The 12,500-nt window shown below is 38.0% G+C and overlaps 2 protein-coding genes across 5 annotated transcripts in view; both read right to left on the minus strand.

Moving 5' to 3' along the window:
- The window catches only part of LOC146488730 (uncharacterized), a 68,186-nt gene that overhangs the window by 11,575 nt on the left and 44,111 nt on the right, over positions 1–12,500 (minus strand). The window contains exons 2-5 of the mRNA XM_085113367.1: positions 3,456–3,706; positions 2,760–2,922; positions 1,900–2,013; positions 802–986 (exon numbers count right to left, since the gene is read on the minus strand). Of these exons, the coding sequence (XP_084969493.1) occupies positions 802–986; positions 1,900–2,013; positions 2,760–2,922; positions 3,456–3,706 (713 nt within the window). The remainder of the gene's footprint in view (positions 1–801; positions 987–1,899; positions 2,014–2,759; positions 2,923–3,455; positions 3,707–12,500) is intronic.
- Positions 7,923–12,500, minus strand: part of LOC146488733 (uncharacterized) — a 25,111-nt gene continuing 20,533 nt past the window's right edge. For all 4 annotated transcript variants that reach the window (XM_085113348.1, XM_085113341.1, XM_085113357.1 and 1 more), the window contains one exon: positions 7,923–8,956. In XM_085113348.1, the coding sequence (XP_084969474.1) occupies positions 8,913–8,956 (44 nt within the window). In that variant the 3' untranslated portion in view covers positions 7,923–8,912. The remainder of the gene's footprint in view (positions 8,957–12,500) is intronic.

A 12,500-nucleotide genomic window follows, 5' to 3' on the forward strand; every position in this document is an offset into this window, starting at 1 on the left:
TGAGAGAACCACGCGACGAAAGCATCCTGAAGAAATTCCCAAAACCTTCAAAGTAGGTTTTGTGTCAATTTATATTTCATCAAATTTGTTGGCCAAAACCTTATTTACTAAATGTACGTAGTAGACAAGATGATAAAAGATACTTTTGAAGCTCATTTTCTCTCTCTAAAGCCTGTTTGAGCCAAATACTAGAGCCCTCAAAATGACCAATTTTGCAATTTTGTGCAATTTTTTCCAGGTGTCTTCAGCACCCATGGCCAGAATATAGTTTTCCCCAAATTGATTTTATGATATTTAGTATCATCGATATCTGTGTAATCTCTGCTGCTAATTTGGTTTATGTGGAAAGAGTACTTTCGGAGAAATTACGAATATGGTTGTGCTTGTTTTTCCCGCTTGTCTAAATGGCTGAGAGGGAACATAGTAAGACGAGCATTTTCCTCTTGTTTATAATACCCAAATTATTTTGACGGCAAATTTTATAAACTGGGAGAGTGCCTCTACCATCTGTATGAATTTCATTTGAATTGGTTTACATGCACCCGAGAACCTCGTTTACTATTACTTTTTGAGAATGGACCTTTCGCTCAAAACATGGTCCTAAGGCCGACGTCATCTAGTGCGGCTGCCATGGCAACAATACATCTGCCGATCCAAATATGGTTGTTTTTGTTTATCCCCCACGGTAACCTACCTCCACACAAGAATCGAAGGGGGGGGGGGGGGGTTTAAAATTTTTCATTTCCAACTTTGCTTCACTTTCCTGGAGAATTGCTCTTAAAAAGTTGCTCTCTTACATACCTCCTTGGAGTTAAAATCCCGCCAGTTTTTAGCCAGTACAATGCGGTTTTTGTAGTGCCCTAAATGAGCTGTAGTTGTGTCCAGGGCCATGGTCACGTTTTCAGAATGTGTATTGGATGAATTCCACAGGTTGGCAATATACACAGGAGCAACATCAGCAACGACTTTAAATATCATTGTCCAGCCTGTAAATACAGCAAATAAGAAGTGAATTGTTTCAGTTGACCTTGTACTGAATTGAAAAGTTTAATCTGAATATTTTAATTTGTGTTTATCTGCTGCAGAAAAAAACGTGCGAGGAACTTGTACACCAGAGCTTTTTTCAATTGTGTGCTCTGGGATTGACTAGCAACGTTCGTGTCATTTTCTGTACCAATGGAAACCAAAACAAGTTCAGTCTTCGAACCCTGATTTGTTAATTGCACTGAATTGAAAAGCCCTCTAATATTCAAAGTGTTACCTATATCCAAACCCTTGGCTTGATTCGCGTCCGAAATAAATACTCAGAGTTCTGCATTAAGTACCAGTAAGTGACATGATCTCTTCTGCCTGTTGTAGAGTTCTCTAATTAGATTTATTGTTGTTAAAAGACTTATTCCGTGATAAGTACTTGATTTTTTTTATCTTCCACAGATCTTGAGAGCAGGAATCAGGGTGAAGTTTAAGAAAAAAAAAAACACAAAAACTTTAAATTTGACAAAATTTGACAGTATCCAGCTGATCAGGCTGTAACAAATAATCTAAATGACGTAAATTTGTAAAAGGAGATTTAAATTGATCAGAAAATGACATGAATGCTATTCAAATTGGGTTATTCCGGTGAATGGTGAGAGATTTTAGAATTTTTAGTTGAAAACTGTCAGTGGAATTATCTAAAATCTTCAAACAATCCAGAGCGGGATCCTAGCAAAAAATGCAACATTTTTCAGACTTTTTTTGAGGTTTTTAAACAAAGCAAGAATCCTTTGTAAGGTAAATTCAGTTGATGGTATTGGATAATGTCAACATATGTCAACATTAAATCGTTTTTTTATTTTCTGAAATCCGTTTCCACAAATGAGAAAAAAAGAACAATCATAAAGTTAAAAAGCTGAGCACCTCCTCCGTCGCTTGTCTGATCACAGTAAACAGGGAAATGCTTCGGTTCCATACCCAGCGTCATATAATAGATTCCTGTTTCATTCGGAGCTTCGGAGCAGTTCTTATAAACAGCTGAAAAAAACGAAAAGATTACATGAAGAAGAATATTATATCGATAGAATGGCAAAGTGATAAGTAAATTACATGTGTAGTCTTACCCCTTCATATTTGATCATTGAAATGTCTCCATTACTAATCAATGTCTACACTTTGCCTTCACACAGTCCTCGTATATTTATTTACCCCCCCCCCCCCCCCACGTTTTTTCAATATCTAAGCAAACGTATAAAGGTTAATAAATTGACGACATTTGGGGAAACGTCTATTAGAACGTCTATATAAGAGGAATGTCCATGGCTGTTACTGCCTATTATGCTGTACGAGATGGTTTTCAGTTACTTTCAAGTCTGTTGGTGAAGACCAACAATGTGAATGAGTTACAGCTAATGAGCAGTGACTTACTGTGGAATCAATTGGAATTCAATTGAAAATAAAATTACCTTTAACTCTAAAGTCTAGAGTGTAAAGTGTGATCATTCAAATGAAAGCTAGTGAGCAGTACTTTCTCGTGTTGCTGTTTATTGGGTTGTGCATGGTGACTCTAACATTTGAGTTTTGTTGATGCAATTCAACAGTGTGCCCACCAGATGAAAGTTATTAAGCATGCAACATTTTCCTGTGATAACCTGGGAGGTGTTTCTAAACGGGAATTGAAAATTCTACGAAGGATCGTCAATCGGAAAAAAGTCACAAATGATCAGCATATAGAGGTTAATTAGGAATTTATTAGCTTGCTCTCGTGATAAACTTTACTGTACCATGTTTATCACAATACTTCCCAACAAAGTCTGGTTGACATTTGCAGTAGTAGGTATTATCTGTTGGGTTGATTGCACACTTGCCATGCGAAGAACAGTTGTTATTGGAACAGGCATTCTGTTGAGTTTGAAAACAGTAACCATTTACTTTCACGGTCGATATCTTAGAGAAGCATGTCAAAAACAAAACAATTTGGTCTAGTGTGGTGTCTCAAAAACTGAGCGGGTGAATTGTGGGATTTGATGAGGTATTTGGTGAATTAAAACAATTGTAGAAAAAGTACAGTGGGCAAAAGAAGTTTTTTTGTCGCACTGTTCACCGCTAAGATACGAGCACTTCTTAACCCTAAACACTCCTAGACCGAGGAAAGCAGATTTTGCCCGCAGCGACTTTGAACCTGAATAACGCTTTTAACGTTAGAGGACTTTTTTCAGAAATTTTAATTTATCGGAAAAAAAATTGGTGTGGTCGTTTAGTGTTGTTTGATTAAGATGTTATCATGGCAAACAATTTTTGAAATTGCAGAAATTCAAGATGGCAGATCTAAAATGGCCGCCATTTGGCGCTCATGAAAGTAAACATCTTTGGACGTACTATCTCTCTTTCAAATCTCATTGTCATAGCTTTAATGCTTCCGAAATTATGGAGGTTTGGGGATGGGGCAAATCCGCCTACTCCACCCTGCTATCAATTACCTCTGTCCCTAAATAAACAAATCCCTCAATCTTCTTAAGGTCCTCTGGGTGTTGTATGTGATCTGAATCACTCAGTTGGCAGACGAAATGTCCGTCTTTAAGGCGGCCGAAGTTGTAAGACAGGCAGTAGTCGTCAAGGTAACATGAAACACGGCAGGAGTCTTGTCTGTCAACAGTAATATTCATCATCACGTGATTTACAAGCGCGTGTCCGTCATGTGGTGGAGTAAACTCCAGTGACCTACAAGCATCTGAAAGAACAATTTTGAAGTAAACAAAACGGTTGAAGTGTCGCACAAATCGGAGCATTTTTGTACTACTATCGAAGTTCTAACATTTCAAGAATTGAGATCGTCGTCGCAAGTTCCAACATTTGAAGAATTGGTCGCGGCCTGTAAGTCAATTGACGACTCCTTCTTTCAATAGTGACCGCAAGAAACGCAACAAAGAATATTTAGAAGTTACGATATCGTATCGTACTCCTTTGAATAACCTGTAGAGCTTTAGTTCGTAATTGCCAAGGCCAGATTTTGTTTCAGTCGCCACCGGATCCTTCTTCAAAGACTCTACCGTCCGCATATCATTATTGATGGGTATGCAGGTTCGATGACGTTCGAAGACTGCATCGGAATCAAGAAGATAGATGCCAACGATAGTTTAATAACGCCACAAGCAGACACTTCATTTCCCATTAAAGCCTTGTGGCCTGAAATGCGTGGCCTTTAGTTGACGATCATGTGACAGATGGTAAATGATTAATTTTTAACAGACTTAAAAACTTAGTATGATGGTCCCGGTTTAAAACGCATGAAAACTAAACGATAAAAAAGGTTAATGAGTTAATATTTTAACCGAAAAAGGCTAAAAATGAATTTCAAACGAATATCAAAGACAAACGTCTTCTGTAAGTTTTCAGCTAACCCCAACCCGGATGGGGTTAACTGAGAACTTACAACTGTACACTGTAGCACTATCGGCAAAAAATAGCTATGAGGCATCATCTTTAATGGAAACTCCTAGACGTGTTTTATGGGAATGAGCTATTTAAACGAATGTCGCCGGGGAAGTGCTTGCCTCCTCCATGCATGAATAAAAATTCTCACTCAAGGTTAATTTATAACTGAAAGACATCAACTGGCCCACCTCAGCACTGAAAGCTTCTACATGCACTTAATTCCGAGAAACTTGGCTTGTAAAAATTAAAGATTGAAACCAGTCATTGAAAATAAAACTTTGTTAAAAGTTTAACATATACGTTAAGGCTCTTAAAGGGGAAGTATCATGGGGTTTTTGATATCTTTTGTTGAAAATGATGAAATAAGACCTTCAATCACCTGCCAAATAATTCTAGAATGACGAGAGGAACGAAATCAACTCAACTCTTGAAAGGAACAACTTGTGATCTGTTCTAGCGCATTTTGGAAACAAAAATGCGAGAACTTGAAAAACATTAGCCTAATATTTTTCAAGTTTCAATCTAAACAGGCCTACACTGTCTCTGGCCAAAGGCACTAATCGACAGTTTTATTGCACTGGGGTGATAATTTTAACAAGCTTGACAATTATTTCGTTGTCTCTGCTGACATCCAAACATTTTTGGGTTTTGAAATGATTTTCGTGATACTTCCCTTTAACTGAATCTCTTTCTCGTAAATAGCTTCTTGCGATCAAAAGATGATACGAAAATTTATGTGTTCGAATTTCGACCTGGTTAAGATTTTTTGAAAAGTCGAGTTCTCAACACATTTACAAAAAGTGTTTGGATGCACTAAAAAAAACCCAGTTAGAATCAGTATCTACTGAGCAATACCTGCTTGTCCAAGAATGTTGCCACAGAGTATACAAAAACCCCACAACAAGAGCAAATCAATTCCAACAAAAATTCTTTTCCTCATTTTTCACTTTCGTTGTCTGTAAGCGTGTTCTGTTATGCAAATGAAAAGCGAAAGTAACAACGATGATTTATTATTTATAGTGCACTAAAGACAACAGGTAAATGACCTACAGCGCATTACAATTAAAAGTCAAAATTAACTTAAAGTCTATAATTACAAAATAAAGGTTGCTAAGTAATGCAATTTTGATATAGTGATACAGAGATAAAAATAGACATAATATAGCAGACCATTATCGTTTATTAAAACTTGCAAGTCTTGCGAACTTTAGCGTTTACCAGAAATTTATTTAGACGTGAGTAAGTTTCCTCCAAAGCAGGCAAGCATATGGAGAATTTTCCTTTCTACTTGAAATTTTGAATTTTTTTTTACCTTTATACAGCCACTTTGTATTTTATTTTTATTCTTCTCCAAAGCATCTAGTGCATATCCTGTCCTTTCCCTCTTCCTATCTATTTCATTTCAATTTCGCTATCACAATCATATTCGGCTTCATTCGCCCATTCCTTTACTCAGAGGAACAATTTATTAATTTTGAGTTTGTTTTGCATTCACAACTTCACCTGCTGTCTACAGAAGCGTGCATACATATTATAACTTATTAGGTAAATTCTAAAATTCAAATCGACATTGAGACTCATAGTTTATTTGTTTAATTTCCAGCCAATTGCAAAGCAGATTTTAGTTAGAGACGTTTTCAAGAAACATTTGAAAATAAAAACTAGCGAAATTAGTAATAAAAGTTTCGGCGTCCTCATAACAGTATTGTCAAGTTCAAAATGTCAGTGTCTTGTGCGGTGAAGTATTTATGAAGATAGGTGTAGGTAAAGTACGTATAAAGATTGTGGAAACATTGTTCCACTGATGTGATTTGAGATGTGAAACGTTTTGCACGGATAGAATTAGACTGAGTGTTAATATCCGTCCGTTGAAGTTCTCTAATAAAAAATGTCTCATAAGCGAGGCAGACAAGTTTGTTTTGACATTTCTTCAGGATCGAAAGTGCTTCAAAACAAAGTTAAGTGTATACAACTGAGTAATAATTTGCTCAGTCCAAAGTTAATTTATCCAGAATAAGTGTAGAATACAATAAATTAAGTGTATTATAGAAAAAAAAAATAAGAATTTAAAACTGTTTTTCTGCTCCAGGTGTTTACCGATGGATGATATCATCTCAAGCTCTTCAAAACATATATGGAAGTTTTCTCCCCTCCCCCTTCCCCTTGGGGCTGTCGCGAGGACGTCGAAACGTTGTTCGCTACTAATTGCCCTAGTTTTAAAAATGAAACCAATAACTCCACAGAAAAAGACAAATGAAATGCACGTCTAAGATCTGATGTTTTTTGCATTTTGAGTTCCTTTCTTATAGGGCAAAAATGTGAGCCCCACACTCGAAAATTCAGAAAAACACATAACAAAGGCTATATGGCCAACACGCCTATTGTTCCAACTCTGCTATACATAGATTGCCACATGAACCCCACCTGTCTCCACCCTGAACGTTTTATAAATAGTCGATATTAACAGCCCAAAGAGAATTTGCACGGGGGGTTACAACCTGAATTGATAATTTTTATCTATCGAATAAGAAAAAATTTATCTTCTTGTATAGTTGGTTTAGCCTCTTTTATCACCCAGTAAGAGTGTAACTGAAGATATCCAGTCTTCAAAGATCAAAACCATGGTAAGACCTCAGAAAAATAAATCTCAGAGAGATTGTTGCCGTGAAATTCTGGAAAACGATGTCGACAAGGAATGGCCGACTCGACTTGCCATAGAAAAATCATGACCTAAAAGGGGCTCAGTAAGATAACAGTAACATACAAAGACAGCGCCAAAATGATAAACTCACAACACAAAAGGAAAAACAGCTGCAGACGCAACACAGCATGAAAAACCAAACCAATGAATCACGGAACTAGCGACCAGCATTTAAGAATAACTAGCTAAATATCATCAAGTAAATGCAAGCATTTGAGCACTGCCCCTCTTAAACTGCGATAACATTTATGTTGTCCTCTCCCATTCAAATGAACGCCGTCTCCGGACAAACATGTACTCTTTGTTTTCAAAAACCGCCTGTGGGACCAAAAGAGTGCGTATGGGATGGGCTCAAGGACCGTTTTTAAATATCTAGTTTATAACCCAACGTTCTTGTTAAATAAAGCCTCTGACGAGGAACCACGGAGGGTTTGGCCAACACAAATCAGGTCTACCTTGTAGTCGTCGTGTAATAAGGTGACCAGATGTTCAAGGGAAGAACCCACTGTAAAATAGGGACTTGCTAAGTGCTATTCAAAATGTCAACGATCAATTTGGATTTTGGAGAGGAATTTTGTGTGGATCGGATGCGCTTCAGAAGCTGAAACAACGGTAACAAACTCAACGCAGCGTGTTTTTTTTTTTGGTTCAAGGAAAGTAGCATTAAAAAGTTCGACAACACCATGAAATGCTAAAAGTATGGTGCGAAGCTTGATAAAACTTTTTTGTCTCTCTTTTGTTTCACTGAGGGTTCATTTTGCAGAATCAAAGACAAAAATATTTTAAAACCCTTTCGCCGACTACTTAATCAATCAATCAATCAATCAATCATCCTTTATTTATACGTGGTTGATAATTAAAGCATTGCAATAGTAACTACTACTTGCTCGTAGAGTACTTCATAATTTTTATCACATTTTGATAACAGAATACACGTACAGCCAAGTGGATTATATTTCTTAGTTTGCCATCCGCTACCACGGTACTATGGCTAAGTCAACATTGCATTGACCACTACTCATTAATTCGTTAACTTGAAAGTGATCCAAAAGTCACGACAGACTCTCATAAATATGATAGATGGACATGCAATTAAACTTACCAATTGTTTACTTTATAAAATATGATCAAGAGGCCAAGGCACATGGGGTTAACATAATTTTGGGAACACCTACCAACGAACGTATAACAATTTTTTCTAAAAATACTATCTTGTTAAGGCTTTAAAAAAGACGTGATAAAAAACGTCGTTGACTGAAAGTGGACAGAGCGAAGATCTGATAATGCTACTCGGAACAGATTTACACGAGTTTCCAGAATGCCATTGTGGATATAAATTTATCAGAGTTGATATATACTTTTTTATACAAAGATCTACTTTTAATACGTACCCTATTTGCCTAAAAAATTAAGTCTATTTTGTTAACGCTTATATACAGCCTTGCTTTGTTAACGTTTTTTCCAAGCCGGTCACATAAGGATTACACAATTCCCCACTGCACTCCAGAAGCTGAGAGGAGACTGGTACGATTAAGGGATTGTGGGATCCTTGGGTAGAACAGGTGGACATCGCACCGCCAAATAAGGAGAATTTCGGCATTTTTTTACGGGAAGTTTAGCTCTTAATATTAAACAGTTTTCATCTAAAAGAGTATTTCTCATACAATTTACTGCCAAGAAATGCACTTATTCATCGGTACAATTTTCATCTGTCTACCCAAACGATCCCATAATCGCTCCGCTACTTTGTGGAGTGGGGAATGCATGTGCATGTAGTTGCTTCTAAGGGCGTGTTACGTCTTCATCGAACAAACACTGCAAGGACATCAGCCAAGCCTACGTCACCTGTAAGATAAGAAAGACACAAGCTAATTTACCAATACAATACCGACGACAGAAAATATCCCAGATAATAATGGTTTGGTATTCCACTTAAAAGAAATTACGCAGTAAACAATTGTTGTCTTGTAATTGCGTTCCCTAAAACCTTAATATGGCGTCAGGATAAGAAAAGGGGAAGAAGACTGCCTCGTTGACTTAATAAAGGCCTCCCGTTAGGCGTCTGGCATGGGTGTTCACGTACCGTCTATGCCCCGTCCGCTTCGCTACCAACTTTTTAAGTGCTCAGTTAACTCAGTAGCTTTTGTAGTTTCGTCCAATGCGGTTGTTATCCACAACAACAGAAAACATTCTTTGCTTTGATAAGTTCAGAGCGAAATTTCTCTTGCACGATGCTACAGCCACTTACTCAGGGAACCGTAAGTTGTACGAATGTCACATATGTATATGCTACTTTGAAAGTATTTGTTTACTAACCGATACGGTATCGATTTTTGAGGAGCTGAATCCAAGGGAGCAATCGATCGATGCCCATGCTACGTGGTTTAATTTGAAAACGTGTATAATTTAAACAAATCAGTGCTTTGCTCTACTACTACTACTACTACTACTACTACTACTACTACTACTACTACTACTACTACTACTACTACTACTACTACTACTACTACTACTACTGCTACTACTACTGCTACTGCTACTGCTACTGCTACTGCTACTGCTACTGCTACTGCTACTGCTACTGCTACTGCTACTGCTACTGCTACTGCTACTGCTACTGCTACTGCTACTGCTACTCCTACTACTACTACTACAGAGTCACGTTTCTCAGAGATCAAATTAAATCACTTTGGGAGAAATTGAATTCACCGGAAATTGCCAGTAGTAACCTGTCGAGCCAGTCACCCCCTAGCACAGTGGAAGAAAACATCATTTCCGCAACGGAAAAAGAATGTGATGAAGAATATGAAAATCCTTCATCAAAATGCGCCCAATGGAACGAAAACAAATTGCTCATTGTTAATCTACCAACGTCTAACTCTTTTTCTCCCCTGCAAGAACCCCCCACAAAACCACTCGCTAATGGTAAACAAGACCTGGGACAAGACAAGCAAAAAACAGCTAATCCCCAGCACCCTACTACTTCTGCGTCTACGGCTAGCACCAACAACAACGACAACACTCGCTCGAATACAGCATGATCTTGCTGAACATCTGATCTTGCTTGTCTCGAACATTTTAATGTTGATTACTGAGGCCTCAACGAAATTCCCTTCCAGCAAGATATTGTTCTCCACTCTTCTACCCCGTAACGACATCCCAGCTCCGTTAATTACTTCAATAAATGATCAGTTAATCAGTAGCTGCTCAAGACTGCCCAATGTACAATTAATCAAGCACGAAAACCTTTTCGCGAATCAACCAAATATTCTCCGTGATCACAAGCATATTCTTAAACGCCATAAAGGGCTTTTCGCGAAAAACCTGAAAGACGCCATTTACGGCCGTGTCCAACAAAGAACACCACAAAATCACCCGCCATCCCTCCAAGGTCCCAGTCCACTACTGCGTCATACGTCGTACAGCAACGCTGTCAAGAACACACCTCTTCACACCAGTCACTGGCCTTACAACCCTCAGACGCATCCTCAGGCAATGCCATTTGTTACACCACGACTGCCGCAACAAATAACTCCTGCGCCACACCAAGCTAAGCTGCACCACATCAAAATGCACCAGCACCGCATCAAACGCTTTCACATGCTGCGAATACAACACACCAAAAGATACCCCGTGCGCCATACCACACTGTCCCCCATCAGTATTCCAACACACCGCATCAAACGCTTCCGCACAACGGAAAAATGGAAACTGCCCGTGAACAGACTCACCCATCCAGCAGCGTAACAAATACAGCAATACCTCAGGAAATCATATCCTTTCTACGATTTGTAAAATCATTTATCTAATCAACCAAAAAACTTTATTTGAACATTGAGACACTTACTTAAAACTCCTATAAATTTTATACCAGTATAATGAGGAAATGATGTAGTTATCTATTATTGATACTAAAGATCGCCCCGATATTTCAAGCAAATTATCCTTTTGTGCTTGGAATATCAACGGAATATCTTCCAAATGCCTTGGAAACAAATTACAGAACACTGATTTTTTGAGTGTTATTGATAACTCTGATTTTATAATACTAACCGAAATTGGCAGTTGTACTGATTTGGAAATAACCGGATATAAATCATTTGTACAATTTTCCACCCCTAACCAATCGAGAAAAGGTGGTCGGAACTCTGGAGGAATAGCTCTATTTTATAAGAACAAACTTGATAAAAATATTGTAATCACGAAAACAACGCAAAATTATGTATGGTTTATAATCAAGAAAGATCTTTTGAATTCGATGAAGGATATTCACGTTTGTGGAATATGTATATATATACCTTCGTGTAACTCGAAATATTTCGATCCCGAAATTTTTGATCAGCTAGAACAAGACATAATAGATTTTTCTCCGACACGATCAATTATACTTATGGGAGACTTTAATTCAAGAACCGGAAAATACTCCGAAACTGTCTCGCAAGAGGGCAACAACGTAATCTCTAATGATCAGTTAGAATCAGCTTTTCAGCCAATCCAACGGAATTGTTTTGACAATGTCAAAAACAGTCATGGCAAAAGACTGCTAGAAATTTGTAAAACCTTGATTTAAGAATGGCTAAGAAGAGCTAATGGCGATACCCTAGGCAGACCCACCTTTCATGGGAAAAACGGGACAAGCGTTATTGATTACGTAATATGCGATCAGTGTACACTACTCAATGTTACCAATTTTGTTGTTAAGCAGCCATCCCACTTATCGGACCACAGTGCCATCGCCGCATGGCTGAATGCTAACAACAGCTTACCAACAAACGCTACTCAAACTTCAAATCGTACCGATAGCTTAATGAGTCTACCAAGCCAATTCTGTTGGGAAAGTGACTCTTATTTAAAATTCAAAAACACGTTACACACGGAATCAATCCAAATCCTACTAAGTGAATATATGGAACGACACACTGAAGACGTGAATGTCTCATTAGCTGATGCTGTGAACATTCTAACTGCGACATCTAAAATCTGCCTCAAGATTAAAACCAAAAAAAAAAAACGTAAACGTGTAAAGGCAACGTCTAAAAAAAATGGTTCGACCGTGAATGTCGTCTAAAAAGACACGAATTACGAAAAGTGTCAAATCAAAAACATCGCGATCCCTTTGACTCTGACATACGGGAGGAATTTCACAAAACCTTGACTGATTACAAAAAGCTCCTTGACTCAAAAAGGAAAGCATTTCAGACTGAAACATCTCTGAAACTCGACGAACTAGGATTAAATCCCGACAACGCATCGTTTTGGAACTGTTTAAAGTCAATGGACGATACTATCGTCGAAAATGTTCCCGCCCCAATCTCGGAGGAAACGTGGCTCAACCACTTCCAATCCTTACACTCTAATGACCAGGGAACTTCCATACAACAACAAGAAA

Source organism: Pavona decussata, unplaced genomic scaffold (genome assembly GCF_977016875.1).
Source record: "Pavona decussata unplaced genomic scaffold, jaPavDecu1.1 SCAFFOLD_8, whole genome shotgun sequence".
Lineage (NCBI taxonomy): Eukaryota > Metazoa > Cnidaria > Anthozoa > Scleractinia > Agariciidae > Pavona > Pavona decussata.